Source organism: Balaenoptera musculus, chromosome 7, assembly GCF_009873245.2.
Source record: "Balaenoptera musculus isolate JJ_BM4_2016_0621 chromosome 7, mBalMus1.pri.v3, whole genome shotgun sequence".
In the NCBI taxonomy this organism is placed as follows: Eukaryota; Metazoa; Chordata; class Mammalia; order Artiodactyla; family Balaenopteridae; genus Balaenoptera; species Balaenoptera musculus.
The window spans coordinates 47,145,352-47,167,505 of NC_045791.1; the positions used below are offsets into that span (position 1 = coordinate 47,145,352).

The 22,154-nt window shown below is 34.4% G+C and overlaps 1 protein-coding gene across 6 annotated transcripts in view; it reads right to left on the reverse strand.

Annotated features, from left to right (window-relative positions):
• The window catches only part of SCN3A (sodium voltage-gated channel alpha subunit 3), an 84,129-nt gene extending 62,400 nt beyond the window's left edge, over positions 1–21,729 (reverse strand). For 4 of the 6 annotated variants that reach the window (XM_036858553.1, XM_036858551.1, XM_036858552.1 and 1 more), the window contains exons 1-9: positions 21,433–21,729; positions 15,903–16,021; positions 14,197–14,286; positions 9,100–9,228; positions 8,327–8,418; positions 7,259–7,531; positions 6,997–7,060; positions 2,066–2,207; positions 783–989 (exon numbers count right to left, since the gene is read on the reverse strand). In XM_036858553.1, coding sequence (XP_036714448.1) covers positions 783–989; positions 2,066–2,207; positions 6,997–7,060; positions 7,259–7,531; positions 8,327–8,418; positions 9,100–9,228; positions 14,197–14,286; positions 15,903–16,021; positions 21,433–21,696 — 1,380 coding nt within the window. In that variant the 5' untranslated portion in view covers positions 21,697–21,729. Of the gene's footprint in view, positions 1–782; positions 990–2,065; positions 2,208–6,996; positions 7,061–7,258; positions 7,532–8,326; positions 8,419–8,509; positions 8,602–9,099; positions 9,229–14,010; positions 14,040–14,196; positions 14,287–15,902; positions 16,022–21,432 lie in introns of those variants that run through there. The other 2 variants (XM_036858550.1, XM_036858554.1) reach the window with 2 other exon arrangements.
• Positions 21,730–22,154: the final 425 nt, after the last annotated feature.

Here is a 22,154-nt window from a genome sequence, read left to right on the forward strand (position 1 = left end):
ATAAGACATCAATGAAATACCTAGTGGAATGGTTAATCAGACTGATCGTACCAAATGTTGGTGAAGATGTAGAGGATCTATAATTCTCACTGAAGTGAATCGGATTTCGCTTTGTCTTCCCATGACTTTCACCTTCAATTTATGTTTTTTTCTTTAAATTAAGTACTGTTTTTCTCTCTCTTTTCCTCAAGACATGAATGCCTCATTCACTATGGCCCTAGCCCAAAACGTCCTTTAATATTAATGAGAATTTAAAGTTGGAATCTAATAGCAGATGCCTTCCTGATATCCTGACATCGTATTGTGCTATAGAAATTCCGAAGAACGGTTAAAATTAGGTATGCATAAAGTTTTCTTGTTCACATTTGAGATCAATCAACTATAGAATAAAACTTCAAATGTTGTAATTAGGGGTAAAACAGAAATAGTTGGAAATATCCATTATGTATCTTTTCTACATTAAACTGAAAATCAAAATCTCCCCTGAGTTTTCATGCGACAATTGTATAGTTAACCTTATTCTGAATATGCTTTCTACCCTGAGCTAATTTCCTTATCCATAATATTTAAAAAGCTACTCTGACTCTAACTTAGGAAACAATTTTATGTTTGAATAGCTTTCTCTTTTCTAATGACAATGCCTGTATGCCAAATGAAAAGCCAGTTCCAGTTTGACCTCTATGGTGCAACAATATTCCTACTTAAAACTAAATAATAGTAACAATGATAATAATAATAATAATAATAATAATAAAGCAGCTTTGCTCATTATCACTTAGTACCTGAGCTTCTTCCTGTTGCTTTTTAATCTGTTCGAGCATTTGCTGAAATTCAGCCTCTTTCTGTTCTGCCTCTTCTAAGGTGGCCTGATTCTGTTCTTCATAGGCCATGGCTACCACAGCCAGGATCAAATTCACCAAATAAAAAGAGCCCAAGAAAATCACCAGGACAAAAAATATCATGTATGTTTTTCCAGCAGCACGTAACGTCTAGGGAAAAAAAAAAGATAAATTTCAACAATATTTTATAAAATGTCCCCAAATAAAGATCGGATTAGCATCATTAGACAGTCAGAAGACAAATGCTTTTTAGCATTCAGTGTATTTTGACCAAGATTTTATTTGGTGTTAAAATGCACACACACACACAGACAGACACACAAATAGTAGTTAAAATATTTGAGGCTTGATTGTAGTGTCATTTGATGTAAGCACACACATTTCAAATTAGTATATACTGGATATATATTTGAGCACTACTAAAATGCTTTTCTTAGAGTCTATAATGTGGGGCAATATTACAAGTAAGGACACTATTTTTAATTCCTTTAAATGGAGTTACTACTCTCCACATCATCTAGAGAGAACATCTTTCTTCCCTCCTCTTGTAGCTCCAATTAACCTTAGGTTTAATTTGAAATTTTTATATAATTGAGTTGTGAAATCTTTTCACATGTTCTTGTTAAATCCACAACTATATTATAAACTCAAAGTCATGAACATTCTCTGCATCCTTCATAGCCCCTAGCAGAATGCTTGTCATCAAAGAACCTCAATATACATGTACTGACTGAATGAACAATTGGGATCCTAGGCACACTTGCTTTATGCTGGACCCTTCTCTGTATTCTAGAGTGTTATAAACAAATATCTATACTAGTCATTTCATATATGTTCATAAATTTAAATTTCATGCATGTTAGTTTGAACCTTACTGCTGTGCTCTGAATGTGTGTCCCCCCGCAAATTCATATGTTGAATTCCTAATGCCCAATGTGATGCTATTAGAAGGTGTGGCCTCTGGGAGGTGCTTAGGTCATGAGAGTGGAGCCCGCATGAATGGGATTAGTGCCTAATAAAAAGAGACTCCAGAGAGATCCCTAACCCCTTCCTCTGGGTGATGACACAGCAAGAAGATGTCAGCTTATGAACTGGGAAGAGGGCTCTTGTCAGAATGCGATCATGCTGGTGTCTTGATCTTGGACTCCCCAGCCTCCAGAACTGTGAGAAATGTATTTCTGTTATGGCATTTTGTTATAGCAACCCAGAGGGACTAATACACTTACCAGCTGGTAAAGGTTCTCCCAGTAGTCTTGAGTCATGAGTCGAAATAGAGACAAGAAAGCCCAGCTAAAAGTGTCGAAGCTTGTGTAGCCATAGTTGGGGTTTCGACCAGCCTTCACACAGATGTATCCTTCCGGACACTGGCTGCAAGAGAGAGAAATGGAGCTGGGGTCAGCAGAGCAATTATAGCTATTTCAATCCATATTAATTTATAGGAATTGTCAAAACCTAGAGTTGCTGTCTGTGATGAATTTGCTTGCCTTCATTTCCAGAACACTTTAGATAATTGCTCACAGTGAAACTGTTATCAGATGAAATTTATTAGGAAAATCAATAGAAAACTTAGGTGTGAGGAATCATTTATAGACATTTAGAATGGCAGAGAGGCAGCAACCACACATTTTTTTTTGCCTCTGACACCTTTCTTTTCAAAGTGGCAAGAATCAATGATTAAAAAGTTTTAAAAAGTCTGACTTTTCAATGATGAAAAGTCAGAAAACAACCAGAAGGTGGGGAACAACTTAATGAGTTACTTCATTAGTCACTTCTATAAAAATTCCTAAAATAAAACTTATATTTTAGAATAATTTTAGATGTGCAGAAAAATTGCAAAGAGAGTACAGAGACTTCCCATATATCCCATGCCTAGTTTCCCATATAATTAACATCTTATGTTGGTATGGTACATTTCAATCAATATTGACATATTATTATTAACCAAAGTCCATAATTTAGTCATATTTTCTCTGTTTTTCCCTAATATCCTTTTTATGTTCCAAGATCCCATCCAGGATGCCACATTACATTTAGTCATCATGTCTCATTAGGCTCCTCTTGGCTGTGACAGTTTATCTGACTTTTCCTTGTTTCTGATTACCTTGACATTTTTGAGGAATACTGGTCAGGTATTTTGAAGAATATCTTTCAATTGGGATTTGTCTGATGTTTTTCTCATGATTAGATATTGAGGTTATGGATTTTTTTGGGAGGAAGACCACAGATGTAAAATATTATTATCCTTACATCATGTCAAGGGTACATGCTATCAGTATGACTTATCACTGTTGATGCTAACTTTCATCACCTGACTTGAGATAGTGTTTGTCAGGTGAGATAGTGTTTGTCAGATTTCTCCACTGTAAATTTACTCTGTTTTTTTCTTCTTTTTCCATACTGCACTCGTTGGAATGAAGTCATTATGTGCAGCCTACACGTAAGGAGCAGGGAGTTATGATCCACCTTCTTAAGAGTGGAGTATGTACAGAAATTATTTGGAATTCTTCTGCATGAGATTTATCTATTATCTCTCATTTATTTATCTATTTATTTATTCAATCAGTTATTTATATAAGTATGTACTCATGGATATTCATTTTATACTTTGAATTATAATACAATTATATTTATAATATAATTAGTGTAATTTTTTTGCTCAAATTGTTCCAGTTTTGGCCATTGGGAGCTTTTTCACTTGGCTCCTGTATCTCTTTGCCATAACCCATGGAGGTGTGTGTTTTGTTTTTGTTTGTTTTTCAGCACTTTCTTACATTCTGGAACTACAAGATGCTCCAGGCTCATCTTTTATATTTTCTGCCCCAGTCCTAGAATCAGCCATTTCTCCAAGGAGCCTTTGCTCTTTTATTGAAGAATAGCATTAGAAATCATGATAAATGTGTGTATGTGTTTGTGTATACACATATATCTCCTCGCTCTGCCAGCTGAGGGCCTAGAAGCAATGACACTGCCTTGGTAATAAACACAGCACCCAGATCTTGCTTTCTCATACCATATGTATATATTTTTACATGTGCCTAGATTAAGCTAAATATGAGGTCATACTCATTTCTCCAACTTTATTTCATTACTATGGGATCATTCTGGATTGATCCTCCTCCCTTTGCTTATCTGTAACCCCTCACTCCAAAAGTGAGAAACCTGGCTTCTGTCATCTGCTATCTGTATACTTAATTGTTCAGTACCAGTATACATGTATAATTGTTTCAGTATTGTTAATTCATATTATCATGGAAAACAACTTTATTAAATAGAGTACAGTTCCTTTTGCCTTAGTCTTACAGGCTCCATTCATTTCTAAAGTTACGTAGATTAGCACCTATTTCCCTCCTTCAGTGAGGTTATTTTATACTTTAAAATATATTTAGATACCTTTGTCACATTCTGTGTTTCAACCTGGGATCCCTAAACCTCACATAAGATTTTTTTTTTGCTTATACTGTTCAGTCTTTGTGCTGTAAAGTTCTATGAATTTGACAAATGCTTAACGTTCACCATTTCAGAATCATACAGAATAGCTTCTCCACCCTAAAAAATCCACTATGCGTCAACCAGTCAAGGCCCTACCCTGAACCCCTGGAAAACATTGATCATTTTATCATCTCTATTGTGTATCTTTTTCAGAATGTCATGTAATTGGAATTATACAGAATGTAGCTTTTTCAGATTGGCTTTTTTTCACTTATTAATATGCATTTAAGGTTCATCAATGTTTTTATGGCTTGATAGCTCATTTCTTTTTATTACTCAGTAATATTTCATTGTATGAGTATACCACAGTTTGTTTACTCACTTCTTGAGGGATACCTTGATTGCTTCCAGTTTCTTGTGATTATGAATGCAGCTGCTATAAATAAATATTCATATCAGGTTTTTGTGTGGATATAAATTTTCAAATTAATTAGCTAAATATTTAGTAGGGCAGTTGCTGAGTTGTATGGTAAGACTGTGTTTATTTTGTAAGAAACTGCCAAATTGTCTTTTAAAGTGGCCGTACTATTTTGCATTTCAACCAGCAATGAATGAATGAGAATTCCTGTTCTGCATCTTCACCAGCAGTTGGTATTTTCAGTTTTTAAAAAAAATTTCTGTCATTCTAATAGCTATATAGTAGTAACTCATTATTGTTTTACTTTCAACTCCCTAGTGACAAAAGATGTTGAGCATCTTTATATATCCATATTAGCCATCTGTGTATATTCTTTTGTAAGGTGTCTGTTCAGAGTTTTGCCCATTTTTAGATTGGGTTATTTGTTTTCTTTTTTTGAGTTTTAAGGGTGCTTTGTGTATTTTGGATACAAGTCCTTTATCAGATATGTGTTTTGCAAATACTTTTTCCCACTCTGTGGCTTGTCTTTTCACTCCCTTTACAGTGTCTTTGCAGAGCAGAAGCTTTTAGTTTTAATAAAGTCCAACTTATCAATTATTTATTTCATGGACTGTGCTATTGGGGTTGCATTTAAAAACTCATTGCAAAATCCAAAGTCATGTAGCTTTTATTCTATGTTTTCTTAAAGAATTTTAATAATTTTGTATTTTACATTTAGGTTTATGATGAGTTTTGAGTTAATTTTTGTGTAGGGTGTAAAGCTGTATCTAGATTCATTTTATTGCATATGGATCACCAATTGTTTTAGCACCATTTTTGGAAAAAATTTTCCTGTCTCTATTGAATTGTATTTTCTTCTTTGTCAAAAACTAGTTGACTACATTTTTTGTGGTCTATTTTTTTGGCTGTCTGCTCTGTTTCATTGATCTATATCTACTATTTCCCAATACCATATTGTCTTAATGACCATAGTCTTACAGGAAGTCTTGAAATTACATAGATTTCTTTAGAATTTTATTTGACATTTAACAATAGAGTGACTGTCAATTTTACCATGTAAATTACCTGATCCATAGCAGGTACTCTATAAAGGGAAGGGATTAGTATGGTTTAGTAGGGATAAAGTATGCATTAACCAACCTTATCCAAAATTTTATCTAGGTTTTTACATTAACCATAATAATAAAAACAATAGCTAACATGCAATAAATGTTTTTGATGGACCGGCTGCTAGTCCAAGTGCTTTATGTGTATTAAGTAATTAATCACCGTAATAACCCCAAGGGAGAGATGATATTACTCTCTTCATTTTAGAAATAAATAAACTCAAATACAGAGAGCTTTGGACACTTTTCCAAGGTCAAAGAGTTTGTAAATGGTGGAGGTAGGATTTGAACCCAGGTATACATAAACTGTAGAACCTATGCTCTTATTCACCATACTCTCCTACCAAAGTTTGAGAAAACTATCAGGAAAAAAAATTTCCCCCAAATTCCATCTCTGTGACTGGTATATGGTTTCAGTAACCCTCTTAAACCTTTATGACCACACCAGTTTCCCATTTTCTAGGATGACTCAAAATATGTTCTGTGTAAGTTCTGTGATCTTAAGAGTCACTTACTATTGCTGTCCCTTGGCTTCTAAGAAATTCACTCTCTACCCTGACTTAAAATTAATTTATAATACTCTTGGCAAAATATGTTAAGTATCAGAGACTAGCAGGATAGCTAAGACATTACAGCATCTCTTATTGTGGAATGTGAAAAAAAACTGTAAAATATGCAGATGCAGACTCAAACATGCCTTTGACATACATCTGCCTCGTGGCTTCCTTGCACACAGGATTTCATGCTATTTCAAGAATACCTAAGTCTTTCAAAGCAGTTTCCCAACTGGGTTTGCACCCTGAAGACCATGTTACGGTCTGGATCATTTCTAGCCACAGCAAAACTTATCCCATCAATACATCCTCACATCAGTCAAAATGTACCCATCTTATGTTTCCTTCCCTGTAATTCTTAAATGGCTCTGATGGGTTTACAGACAAGACAGATGCTGGGCCTTCACACTTGGAGCAATAATTCAGGTACATCTTAACTGTCAAATTCTTGATGACAGTTCTTCACCCAAAGGGATGATTTTAATGGCTGTGAGTTTAGAATCGATACCAATCCAATTAAGACAGAGAAGGTACTTCCTAGGTAGGCAGTACCACTCTTTATTATACACATGTAAGGCTATCCTGGTATATTTTTCCTATTTGCTTTTTTTCCAAAGTGTTCTACATCTTTAGAAAAAAGTTTTCCTTACCCTGCATCTGAGCCATTTCCACAGAGTAAAGGGTCTTTTTGTCCATCCAAAACATAAAAGTGACCTGTTAATATAAAGAATAAACTGTTTCATTTCATATCAGTCCTATTGCCATTAGGAACAAATGAGAATTTGTTTAGTTCAGTTATTTCCAAAGTGGACACCAATTTACAAAGATGGCTTCAAGCCCACAGCCTCAACTATTTATAGTTGAAAACTCATTCAGCAACAGTGAGATTAACAATGGAGCAATATTTCTTACTGTCGTCTTCAATGTAATCCTTCCAGTTAAATGTGCTCATTGTTACATTAACGAATGTCCCATTTGAATTCATTGTGCCATTAAAGGAGGAGGTGGTGTTGGTTTCAAAAGCAGAATCGCTTGGGGGCCATTGCAAACATTTATTCCGCAGGTTGCCCATGAACAGCTGCAGACCAATTAGAGCAAACACGCTCAAACAGAACACAGTCAAGATCATGACGTCAGAAAGCTTCTTCACAGACTGGATCAGGGCACCCACGATGGTCTTTAAACCTGAGGAGAGAGAAGGATAGGTCAGCTGAGAAAGAGTGTCGTAAGCCACAATGTCTTCTTAATAGTCATACACATTCTCTTTCCCCACAAACAGTTGTTTGTCTCTTTAGACACCAAAGCTTTATGGACAGCCAGGTGGTTTGGGAAATGGATGAAGAGCAGATTTTATTTATGATCAGTGTGCTTTCTGGAGGTTTAAAATAAAAGTGTAAATATCTAGACAGGAGGTTTCCTTAATGTGTGGTTTTATGTGCTGCCACGAACATGTAAAGACAAACTTGCAGTTGTTTTACACTTCAGATTTTGTGTTTCATGAGGCTGTTTCTCTCCAACCATTTTTTAATACTAGCTTCCAAGTAGCAATGATTTAGAGGAGGAAAGAATTTGAAAATAATAAAAATCCCATGCCATGTACATGCTGTTCAATAATAATCTTCTCTCCTTTATAAGAGGAGATCCACTTTCAAAACAGATCCGCGGTAAATGGTAAAATCTAAATCAGTTAGTAAAGCCATGGTAGCAAAACTTTTTTAGAATGTAAGAAAGAAAACACTGCATCGTAAATGCAAAAAAAAGTGGGTGAGAAAGAGAGCAAAACTAGTATTTTTTATAGACACCTCATGCAATTCTCTGTTAAACTCAAAGGCTGACTTTATAAATAAACATGTAATTTCATTTGGCATTCTTGAAGATGACAAACAATAAGCAACAAGGCTAATGTTATAAGTGTAATTTCAATCTCAATATTATTACAGTGTATTTAAAGTCAGCCTCGGTGTTTAAGCTAGCTCTCACCTGGAATGACTGAAATTGTTTTCAGTGCTCGGAGAACTCTGAATGTTCTCAACGCTGAGACATTGCCCAGGTCCACAAACTCTGTCACATATCTGTAATAGGGAGTTCACACACAAACACAATAACACAAAAGAAAAGTTGGAGATATAAGGGGCCTACCATCTTACACCAGTTTCTTCTTACCTGGGATTACAGAAATAGTTTTCAGAGCTCTCAAGACTCTGAAAGTTCGAAGGGCTGAAACATTGCCTAGGCTTACAAATTCTGTTACATACCTGTAGAATTAAATCAGAGTTACTGATAGTTTTGGAAAAGTTTATACTAAATAAAGAATGAAAAGTGGGTTGGTTTGGCATATAGAGCCCCTTGAGTTTTATGGAAATGCTATAGACTTCAGGGTGCCATGTGCTAACAGCTGCCTTTACGGAATAAAATATTGCTGCTTTATTTCAATGCAGTTTTCACTAATATGAACAAGTTTGTTTACAAAACTAATCGAAGTACAGTTGGTGGTATTAAATTATAGTCAATGAATAACTTCACTTTGATGAAGTAGAAGGCTATATGACATGAAGGTAATTCCATTTATTGCTCATTTACCAGATATATTTACCTTGCAATATATATTCTAATATGTATTCTCAAAATATATGAGGCACATAGTTAATTTGACTTATAAGCAAACTCTAGTTTAAAAATATGTCACAACTACCTGGTTTATGCTGCAACTGTTTTCATTCCTTTGAGCTTAACATGTTTTCAAAAATACTCACGCCATCACAATGACACTGAAATCCAGCCAGTTCCATGGATCACGAAGGAATGTAAAATCTTCTAAGCAAAACCCTCTTGCCAAGATTTTTATAAGTGACTCAAAGGTATAGATTCCAGTGAATGTGTACCTAGGAAAAGCATCCAAACAAAAATTAACTGTTTCGTTTGAACTGTTAAAATATAGCAAATCCTATCCTTTTGTGGTTTTTCACTTCACTAAGACCTTGTTCCTTATTTCCACTTACAAAAAAAACCTACTAGTTTAATCTTATGAGCTTGAGTAAAGGGTTAAACTGAAGAGATAATACCTTCCACAAAGAATCTGATCTTGTTTAAATATTTAGGTTTTAGAATAATAGTTTCATGTGTTTTATGGATAATTATCAAGCTTGATCTGCTAGAGCAACACTGTCCAAATGAAATATAATACAAGCTACGTATGTAGTTTTTAAATTTCTAGTAACCAAATAAAAAAGTAAGAAGGAATGAATAAACTTAGTTTGCATATTATATTTTATTTAAACCAACATATCTAAAATGTTATCCTTTCAACAATTAAGACTAGCCAAATTTCAAGTTTCGATAGCTGCATGTGGCTCATTGGACATTATAGCTCATTGGACATTATACCTCTAGAGATAACATTTCTTGGATTTGTTTATTTATACTAAAATATTTCACTCAAATTTCTTAATGATTAAAATAATTTGGGGGGATATTTTACATGTCTAATCTAGAAAATGTACTTCCCCTTTTTATCCTTAAGATTCAGGCATAAAGTTATAAATCTGCTTTTCTCTCTCTCTCTCTCTCTCTCTATATATATATATATACACACACACACATATATTCACCAAATACATATATATATATGTATATATACATATTCATCAAAAAACTTTCCGTGCATTAGTATTTTCTGTGTATGTGTTTACACAATTACCAAAATTACCAAAATTCAGGGATACCAAAATTCCTGAATCTAACCTCTCATCAGTTACTACGCAATTGGGCCAAATCATTTAAACATGCTCAAATTCAAGTTTCAGCCTCCAAAATGGTGAAAGACTTTTCCATTTGTTGTTTGGTAGTGAGTTTCTAGCCCTCTCTCCTTTGAGTGTTGACAATACAAGTTATTTCTGTTTCTTCCAAAAATAGTTGGGAGAGAGTACTTGTTTTTCAACAGTGGATTCTTTTTGAAAGTACAATCTAAGTTTGTTCTTCAGATTACTCCTCTCAAGCCACAAAGATTTAATTTACTTTCATTAAAATTCATTATCTTTTCTAGCCTACTAGTATTTTATATGTGAAAAAAGTTAGGAGAGTTATTTTCGCATTTTCTTTTTCTGTAGAAATTTCTCTCTTATGAGGGAACAAAGAAATCAAAGGAAAATGTATGCAGAAATCTTCACGTCTAGTTTTCCTAAGAATATTCGTCTTCCTTTTTTAAACAATTCAATTAATTTCATGAGGAGTGAGTATAACTGCTATCTTTACTTATTATGAAGCAGCTGACTTTATTAGGAAGACATATAATTTACAATGCCAAGCTTATGGTTACTTGTGTTTTGGTTTGGATCTTTGTGTATTACACATAATCACCATGACATTTCTGTTTGGAGAGTTACCTGGCATTGCAAAAGGCATAAGAGACAGCTCCACTGTATGTTCTGTTTATCCTATTAATGGTTAGTGCCCTGTGGTTTAAGCAATTGCTTAAGCAATTCTAAGTTATCTACAGACTAGGAGCAAGATTAAAGTCCCTACTCCTATTCCTGTTTTTGGAAAAGGAAGAAAATTTGTGGGGACATTGGGAGTGTATGGTGAGTGTGATAGCTATCCAAGGAAGAGAGGTCTTAGAACTTAACATTTGGGACAGCTTTGCACAGAATGGGTGTTCAGATGTACCTATTAGCAAACTAGATTGAACAGGTCAGTGAGAATCAAGGGGATCTTGATTTTTCTTGGCTGTACCCCCACTAGGCTCTTAATCATATTGTTGATTCTGTCCATGTTACAAGGTGTTTTATTTTCCCCTGTAATTTTGATGTCTATAGAAGTGCCTTGCCTTACATAACAACAACCTTCACTATACAATATGGTCCTCAGGCCTTCTGAGTATGCCACCTCTTTGTACAGGGACGGTTTCTGCTATCAGTGACTTCTATTTTCATGTCGGAACTGACTTCTCTTTTCATTGGACTCTGTTTTTTTGTGTGATTTTTTTGTTTGTTTGTTTCTTTGTTTTTTGTTTTGTTTTTTGGCTGTAACCACTAATATTTTGCTTGTCTTCCTGCTGCCTTGCTGTCAACTGACTAGAGATAATTGATGAGAAACCTGTGCAAAGTTTCCCAACTAAACAGTGTAAGTCAAAAGCTTTTGTAAAGCTAAGACTTTTAATAATGGATATAGTCATCTCTAAAAATGACTTTAAAAAGAGAAAACTGCATATTCAAATAATAATATTTACGTGTCCCCTTACCTGTCTCTTTTTTTTAAAAATCTTTATTGGAGTATAATTGCTTTACAATGGTGTGTTAGTTTCTGCTTTATAACAAAGTGAATCAGTTATACATATACATATATCCCCATATCTCCTCCCTCTCATGTCTCCCTCCCATCCTCCCTATTCCACCCCTCTAGGTGGTCACAAAGCACCAAGCTGATCTCCCTGTGCTATGTGGCTGCTTCCCACTAGCTATCTGTTTTGGTAGTGTATATATGTCCATGCCACTCTCTCACGTACCTGTCTTTTAATAATGTTATACAAATGAATTCGTACATGTTAAAATATGTCAATAATTTCTGCAGGGAAAAGAACATACAGAGTAGTTTTACATAGGTATGTCCATTTGTTAATCCCCAAATCATAAGAATTCTGTTAAGTGGCTTGCCTCAACATAAGAACTGGATTCTCTACTAAAATGATTTCTAGGGAGCATTTTCAATCTACTCTCAAAAAAGTCTTTAACTAATGTGTTAAACCACTGACAAATGACAGCTTAGAATGATGCTGTAAATCCTCATAGAAATCTATAAAAAACAGAAATAAAAGTGGCAGTATTTGTCATAATAACTTATCTCCTGTTGGACATTACTTTAAAAAATATAACAATAAGAAGAACGTAATAAAATTTTCTTTTGCACTGAAACAAATACCTGATCATTGCATTATACCATACATAAATAGCCTGTATAACCTAAACATCTTCTGTTTCACTAAATAGCATGTTTCTTTGTCACGAATAATCTCACATGTGATGGACAAATTGGGGAATAATGTTGTTATAATGCAGAGATTGTATTAGTTAAAGCACAGTTTTCCCCAGCGTATTGATGCTTTGAAATAATCAGGACACCTTTTCCTTCACATTTACGTAGAACATCCTTAGCAATAAAAGACCTTAATACTAATGAAAAAATTAACAGAAGTTCCTTCTTTAGTGCAAGCAGGGTTTAGTTTAACATGCCCAAAACTACTGTGCTTAGATATTTCCCTCTGTATTAAAATACTGAGTCAAATGTTTTATTTTGATGATATCATTCAAATGTTCCCAGAGTCTCCATTTCAAGGGAGAAAGGACAAGACCCATGGTCTGAGACTGCAGGGAGGTTGCTGGCTGAGATTTTAGGTACAAATGTCCATAGAGATTTAACTGGGCCAATATCTTTTTATTAGGATTGTCATTGTTTTTATTAGTGTCCTAATTACAAAGTTTTATAAGTTTTGAGTGATCTGTCCATAATCATGTTTTCCCCTTAAGCCCTGTTATTTTTTGAACATGGTTTTGCAAAGACATTTTATTTCCTTTTTTTTTTTAACATCTTTATTGGAGTATAATTGCTTTACAATGGTGTGTTAGTTTCTGCTTTATAACAAAGTGAATCAGCTATATATATACATATATCCCCATATCTCCTCCCTCTTGAGTCTCCCTCCCACGCTCCCTATCCCACCCCTCTAGGTGGTCACAAAGCACCGAGCTGGTCTCCCTGTGCTATGCGGCTGCTTCCCACTAGCTATCTATTTTACATTTGGTAGTGTATATATGTCCATGCCACTCTCTCACTTCATCCCAGCTTACCCTTCCCCCTCCCCATGTTGTCAAGTCCATTCTCTATGTCTGCGTCTTTATTCCTGTCCTGCCCCTAGGTTCTTCAGAACCAATTTTTTTTTTTTTTTTTTAGATTCCATGTATATGTGTTAGCATACGGTATTTGTTTTTCTCTTTCTGAGTTACTTCACTCAGTATGACAGACTCTAGGTCCATCCACCTCACTACAAATAACTCAATTTTGTTTCTTTTTATGGCTGAGTAATATTCCATTGTATATATGTGCCACATCTTCTTTATCCATTCATCTGTCGATGGACACTTAGGTTGCTTCCATGTCCTGGCTATTGTAAATAGTGCTGCAATGAACATTGTGGTACATGACTCTTTTTGAATTATGGTTTTCTCAGGGTATATGCCCAGTAGTGGGATTGCTGGGTCATATGGTAGTTCTATATTTCCTTTTTACAGAACACATCTGTGGTGTTTTAGCACACATCCTCTGTCTAAATAAACTATGTGTCGAAATATAACTAAACATCAAAATAACTTAAATACCTAAATGTATTTTTCCTAAATGTAATGATATAACATATAACTGAAATGCCTAATATAGTAATATAGAGCTAAACACCTAAATCTATTTTATCAGAATATAACAATAATGGTAATATACTAGAATAAAATAATTTTATTTATAAAATTATTCAAATGGTAATTATATTTTATCTAAAGTGCATAACTGTGATTCAGTCTTAACTTTTATGCTAAATGATTGTTTAGTTTACCACCTAGTATATACAATTAATAACCTTTCTTAAACAGATACTATCCTTTGTCAGAAGAAATACCTACCTCATAGGAGAAAAAGTCCCCTAAAGAACTTCCTCTGTTTTTTTCACATTAAGGAAATAACTTTTTCTTAAAAGTGTTAAGCCTGACTTCAAAAAAGTGGAAACCATGAGCCAGACCATAACTATAAGGAGATTGCTAGAGAATTTGAGTGTGTATTTCTCATTCCAAGAAATTATTTCTACTTACTCTACATTCTTTGTCCAGTCTGGAGGATTACTCAGGGTCATAAATACACAGTTGGTCAAAATAGTGCACATGATAAGCATGCTGAATAAAGTAGATTATAGTTAAGGAATAAATGCTAGTACAATGTCATGGCCACTTAAAAATGATCCAGTACAAAAAAAAAAAAAAATCAACACAAGTTACCTGTAAAATTAACCTTACTTATTTCTTTTAAAACAATGGCAAAAACAGTAAGAAACTTCAAAGTCTGTCATATACTCTTGGTCCATTCTTTTTTATTTTACATCATTTTCTCACAAAACTGAATTCAATAGAAAGAAATCTCTATTTGAAGCAAATGGGAATTTTGCATTTCACTGAGTTGTGTGAAACTGCACTGCAGGGGAAATGACCATTCTTTAGTAAGTTTATAGTATAAGTCTAAAAGTTATACTTCAGGTATCGTTTACAATTTCTACTGACAGACAAAAGGTTAATGAGTGCAATATAATACACTTGAGAATGTACAGCCCCATATATTTGAGGATTACACTGATTGAGAATTCCACTGTAATTAGGAACTCTAGCAGTCTTATATTGATGTAACTTGTTCCTTTAGCGTTTACAACGTAAGAATAAAGAGAGAGGCAATTTTTTGCTAAAGAGCTAGTATTATTTTCTAACTTTCTATTTTCACTTGAGAGTGTGGGAACTTCGACCATCTAGCTGTCTTCCTGTATCTAGTCCACACCATACCTAAACAAACACTGTTTTTAAACCTTCCTAAGAATTAGATGTAGTAATTTCCCTTAGATTCTCAATCCAGACTTCACTCTAAGGAAGTTTATGATTACATATTTTGAGGTAAATCTTTTATTTTAAAACGTAAATACTTTACAGTATCAAACCATAGAATGGGAGAATTCAAATGCATTTCGAAAGATTATCAGTCCCATTTCCCCTGTCTCTAGGTTAACCCTGTCTCTTTTGTCTCTCTTTTAGTTTTTATGTTAGCCTGTTTTGAATCTGTATAAGATGCCCATTCTTGAACACTGCATCTGAAGATCACCTTTCTATTTTATTATCATGTCTTGAGAATTTTCTTGAAATCCACCCCTATTATGTCATTTTACATATACATTTTGACTATCACTGTAAGTAGTTTTAAGTTCAATGAGTTTTAAATATATATTATCAATCAGATACGTAGGCACATAGTAGTTTAAAAAATATTTACTAAAGGAAGGAAAGAGGGAAGAAAGGAAGGAAAGAGGGAAGAAAGGAAGGAAGGAGGGAAGGAGGGAGGGAGGGAGGGAGAGAGAGAGGACAGGCCCAGGTGATGAAAATACAGAACGAATTAAGGCACAAAAGTTTGAACATTTGGTTATATAGATAATAATACTAAGCACCATAGACTATGTTTCTTTAGTGGTGGTTATATATGGTCTAATTGAGATTAATAAAAAGTTTGAAGTAGATTTGCTGTTGTTCCTACTACACAATGTGTTTCATTTACACATTCACTATCATGGTAGCGTTTTTACTTCTAGAATCATAATAGTCATTCTACAATAATCTTGTTATAAATAGCAGAAAATCAATGAGTAAAACAGATTAAACAACAATGTTACCATTAATCTCAAAGAAATTTTATAAAAAAAGAATGACATTTTTTGTAAAATCAACTACTAGAAACAGCATTTAGACAATTCACATGAAAAGGATATGAATGTACCAAAATCTTAATAGCAATTCTCCTAACAGGGTTTAGTGGAGTTAAAATATACAAGGCAGAGGTGGCACTGAATCGGAAAATTGCCTTCCCTTTATTCAATACTATGAAAGTCTGAAAAAGAAAATATGAGAAAAAAATTACTAGATTAGACATGTGGCTTATTTGAAGAGCTTATACACATAAAAAAACTTTTTACCTGATTTGTTTGAACTTGTTTAAGCCAGTTTGTATATCATAACTATAAACATGTTAGCTGTTTCTCCCTTAAATTAACATAGCTACAAATAAAGATATGATATACTATTATCTAATCTGTCTCTCAGGTATCAACTTCCTGATACAAACTGATGATCCTACACAAAATTTTTACCAAGATGTAAGGTAACTTTATGGACTCTAAGTCTATCTAAGGCTTACCATCTGTCTCCAGCTTTGGTAACTTTTCAGATTATTCTGTACATACTGCTATTAAAATAATCTTATATAAATATTTTAATTGCATCAAGGCTTTTAACTCCAAAGTTTATGAAAGCTATTTTCCCTATGGTAGTTGTCCTACTTTAAAATGTTCAAACAGGCTGAATAACCTGGTTTCGCTCATTCTATTGATCTGCTGGTAATACTGAGAAGGAACAGCTGCATTAAGAATTAGGCTGGACTACATCATTTCAAAGGGCATTCCCTGAAACCTATAATCTTCAATTTAGCATTTAAGCTGTACTACCCAGTGATTACCTAGTAGGTCTCTCTAGGATCATCTTTTATTTTTTTCCCACCAAAGCATCTCTGTTCCAGCCAATTCAATTCACTCGCCAATTCCACACACTGTCAGCTTCTCCCTCTGATTCTGAAAATGAGTGTCATAGAATCCTAGAGGAGGGAGGCACCTGAAAGGTCATGTAATGCAAACTTCCTCCCGTTTCAGGTCCGTAACAGACCTGACAATAAGGTCCCACCTACAACGACCCACCATTATATCAAAGGTTCTTAGTCCTGTCCACCTACAACGACCCACTATTATATCAAAGGTTCTTAGTCCTGTCCACATGTTAGAATTTCCTGGGGTGATTTTAAAATTGCCAACATATGGGATCCACGCAAAAACAATTGAATCAATTTCTGGAGGATGGGCACAAACCATGGTATGTTAAAAAATTTCCTCACGTGATTCTAATATGCAGCCAAGGATTGAAAATTCCTACTCTCTGGGAATGTCCTCAGCTATCAATATCATCTCCTCCACCATGTCTTTCCAGATAAATCACACTGCCTTGTGATCACTCCCTAATTGTTTCCCTTTTCCAGTAAGTCTTAGTACATTAATATACGCACATTGGCATGTTGCTTGTAATTACAGTCAAGTAGCAATTTACATGTAGAGTTCATTCCACTGAGGACTAGCTTAGAAGTTGTTATAAATCATTGAGCATAAAGAGCCTGTTTGCTACTTTTTCTCCAGTTTTTCCACAGTATTTAATAGCCTGGTTTGCACATAAACACCTGTTTTAATTAAATGTGGGTTTATCTTTAAGATGCCATTTACCTTTAGGACATCTATTCTATATAACAAGTTACTTAATAATATGTTTTTATCCTTTAAGTAAGGGCTATATCCCATACATTCATGTTCACTGACAACATGCTCTGTTTGAATAGATATATTGTGAGTATAATATTTATATTTTATAAATATAAAATGTATTGTAGGTATAAAGGGTAGAGAAAACATCTTCTCTGCACATTGGCCTTTTGTATTCAAGACCATGGACCTCACCAACCATTTTCCATGAACTGTACTCTATAAATTTGAACAATTCTATGACAAGGGCAAATAAACTGTTCTTTACTAGCACTGAGATTATCCACAAGGGACAGTGTACATTGGGAAGAGTGCCCTTGAAGCACAAATGCATTAAAGGATTTTTTGAATTCACAGGATTAAATCATGTAATATTATAGCCAAACAATCTAGATCCATTTAAACATTCAATGACAGCAGTAACATGTAAAGTTACCATAGTTTAAGGTGCATTTACTCATGCTTTTTTGAAACAATATCCCTGAAAAAACCACTTGTAACATTGAGAGGATTTTATTTTGAAAAAATCTCCAAAAATAGAGTGAACAGGAATGAACTGTCCCTTAAAACATGGAGTCCTCTTCTCTTCCCACAAGATTGGCCTTTGTAGTACTAATGGGATTAAAAACGACATGCCAAGGGCATCTTCGGTGAATTTACTGATTCTGGAAAAAGCAGACCTTAAGAACACAATACCAGTTTATTTCTGGAGAACAGCCCCTAACACAAAGAAAACTCTGAGTTCTGAGAAATTAAGAATAAAACGTTAATGTCCTGTATGGGGAAAAAATTTCAAGAAAGGCATTTGAAATTTGGGGCTCTTACATTATTGAGAGATATATCTAAACTGAAAATTATTTGACAGAATGACATGTAAATAGAGGAGAGATAAATAGTGTCAATTCCAAAATCAGTCCTCTAAGAAATGATAAGTATTGATGTGACTTAAAAAAATAGTACTACTTACTGCTACTAAGGTGATGAATGTTATATCTGGAAGTATGTTAAACTGGTTATTGTCTACTCTGGAATGCTGCTTGCTTCTTTTTTCCAGGTAAATGCACATTTTACAGGTTCACTAAAATTTTTACTACTTGAGGCAAGAATAAGTTCTCTGAGTAGAACCGCATACATCAGAGAATTCAAAATTATAAAACCAATTTAAAAAAAAATTTTCTTTTCTTATATTAATAAACACCATATGTAGTTTTGCTTAGTGGTTAAGAGCTCTGGCTCTGGAGCCTGACTGCCTGGGTTCGAATCCTAATCCGCCACTTATGGAATGTGACTTTGGGCAAGTTACTTAACCTCTCTGGGCTTCACCTTCCCATCTATAAAATGAGGTTAACATAGTACCCGCCTCACTGGTTCTTTGAATATTAAATAAGTTATACCAGTTAAAGCACTCAAACAGTACCTGACAAAGTATGAGCATAACAAATGTTAGCTATTATTATCACTGTCACTATTCTTGTTCTATCTGTTCAATTTGAATGCCATCAAAATACACTGTGATGTTGCTCATATGATTAAATTAGGTATGGAAACTGTATCATTAATTGATGGAAGCAAAGTTACATAATGCTTTACAATTTTAAAATGCCTGTCACCTGCATTATTTCATATAATTAACAAGCTCTATACCGTATTTTAAATTCCAGAACTTCTCCATTAGCTTCCTACATTAGCTCCTTCTATCCTAAGAACCACAAACTACCTTTTTCTTCAATAGCACCTCAATCTTTATCTTTATGGACACTTCATAAAGGAAAGCTGTGCAGACAACAGTAAACAGTCTAGATGTCTCTCAAGATGGGTCATGGCCGTTATGAATAAATCAGGGTTCAAGTCTTGCTGTCAGACAGGAAGGCAATAAAAACTGACTTCGTTAGCACACAGAGAACAATTCTGTTTCCGAGCAGCAGACTCACATTAACCAAGCTTGAAAGCCTGATATAAAATCAGAATGCCAATCTACTCATATACAACCAGATATATCACTGTCACATGGGCTGAAATAATTGCCATAGCACAACCAGCACGTTCTTTTCTTTAAGCAGATCTATGGGAAGACAAATTATAATAAGATATTCTTTGCTGAGGGTGGAGTCCAAATAAGCTGACTTAGTTAAATAATACATATGTTTGATGACATCTTGATTAGGTAGTACAGTGTAGCCCCTTTACAATGAAGTGACTTTCTGGGAGGAATATGCTTTCAGGGCTACTACTAACTAAAGATCTGTCTCCCAGGGAAAATGCTAACATTTGTCTCTATTACTCTGCTTTTCCCCCCTTAATTTTACCAGTTCCCTTTCTTAAGGACACTTCCTTTCTTTAAGTAGCAAATAATTTTAATCATGTCAGAGTATCAGTCATGCCCCTGTCTCTTGAAGGTATCTTTGCAAATATATAGTTTGAATCAATAATTTTCAGAGGAGAATTTTCTTCTAGTTTCTTGGGGAATGCCTCACTAGCATCATCACGTGTAATAATACAGTAACTAAATTTCAAAATTTTCTTTATCGATTCTATAGTAAAGTACTGGAATAAATTATTTTTAGAACTATATGAATATATATTATCTGCCACCTTTCATGAAGCTAGTTTAAAAGGAAGAAGAAAGGACCTGTTTATTTAACTTTGTTCTGTAACTTTACATAAAGCATTTTAAAGCTCGCTACTCGAAGCGTGGCCCAGGTACTAGCAGCATGAGTCTCACTCGAGGGCTTGTTAGAAACGCAGGATCCGTGACCCCACCCCAGAATGATGGAATCAGAATCTGTATTTTAACAAGATCCTCTGGTGATGTGTATGTACATGTAAGTTTGAGAAGCACTCCTTTAGAGTAGTAGGGCTAGTTCCATGTCTGAATGGTTAATTGTCAGTTCCTTTAACCATCATTGATCTTATAAATTGTATGCTGCTTAAAGAATGCAATTTCTTTCGCCATTCCTTTTAAAAGGTCTGGCTTCGACTAGTGAAAGTGCTCAATATCTCCTTTAATCTGTAAGCCAATGACTCATGGTGATATTAATTTATCTTTAGTTTCTACATGGGCCTGTTTTTATGCTTGTGAACGTGAAATATAAATTGTGGTTGTAAGATGTCAAAATACCCAATTAGAAAGCATAGAATCTATCATCCATTTTTTATATTTCCTATAAAATACTGCACAGCTGGTTTAACATCAAAAACTAGCTAATTCTGACAGAATTATGTGATTATTACAGTATTAGGAAGGCACAGTCATAGCTGTTGATTTAAATCATATATAGATGGAAAGACTTGAGGTTTTGGGGGTTTTTTTTTTGCCTTCTGTTCTTGACATTTTTTTCTTGGAGTGATTTTTTAACAATATGTAAGTGTTAAAGAATCTAGCCTGTGACAAATTAAGGTTAAGAGAAGCTCCCAATCATATTCCAGGTTAGTGGACCAAAAACATGTATCCTTGGGTGAACATGCTTCTCAATGTATATCTTCCTATAGGAGGATGCTAAGTAAAAGATTATTTATTGCCCTCTAGAACACAAATCTATTGTGAAGAAACCTCAAGCCAAATAAGAACTAAAAAATAGGTATATGTACCCCATAACGCTTCTTTCACATAGCTACTATTCTGTTGTCTACTGTGTGCTTAAATATGTCAACAATAACAGATATTTTGCTTTGTTGATGTCAGTTTTAATTTTGACAGTATCAATTACTATGAAATTGTAGAAATTGTTCATCTCTTTATATCTCTTCACTGTGGCCAGATCTTGACTTCATTTCTTATAAATATTTCTGCTTATTATATTATGCTTAAAAATAAGTAGAAATAAAAAGTATAAAATCTTTAACAGTAGAAAAGTTATGATGTGGTATATATATGAGCCCCAGCAAAGTATATTAAAGTTGAGTTAAATTAAAGACTTATTGGAAGGATAAAATCAACACTCACTTTCTTATTGATATAGTATGGGTCCAGGTCCTCCAGTGGCTCTGACACCATCCCTGGAGGGATGTCTCCATAAATAAATGGAAGGTTCTTTCCAGCTTCCAAGTCACTGTTTGGCTTTGGTTTGTTCTCGTCATCGTTGTCTTGTTCTCTCTTGGGTTTCTTGGCTTTCTCTTCTGCAGCACGGTTTTCGATAGCAGCAAGAGATTCTCTAGTAAAAAGGCGGAAGCTTTCAGGTCCTGGGGGTGCCAGAAGTGCCTGTGCCATCTTTTCATCCTGCACATTTAATTACGTTTAGCTTCTTGCATAAGAATAGCCTACAATTTTTAAAAAATGCATGAGAGTCAGGAAACCAAATGAACGAGAGGGATTAAGAAAATCAACCAAGATGTCATTTAATGTTTCTTCTAGTAATTTTTTTAAGTATAAACTTTAAGTAGTGCTTTTCATGCTGCACTACAAATTTTAACTTAGAAGCATCATTCAATCTAATTTTCAATACGCCAACTTTATATGTCCATCAAAAGTCTGTTCTGATACCTTTGCACCAATGTATAGTATATGTTTGGTAAAGAGTAATGCCAAGAATGCTTGTCAATAAAATTACTCAAGGACCCATTATTTCTCTCCCTCCTCCTTTTATCACATCTTACTAACTTCCCAAAGAAAGAAATCCTGGTGACAATGCAGTGATATATCCCTGACTCAGGGATAAAATCTCAGGA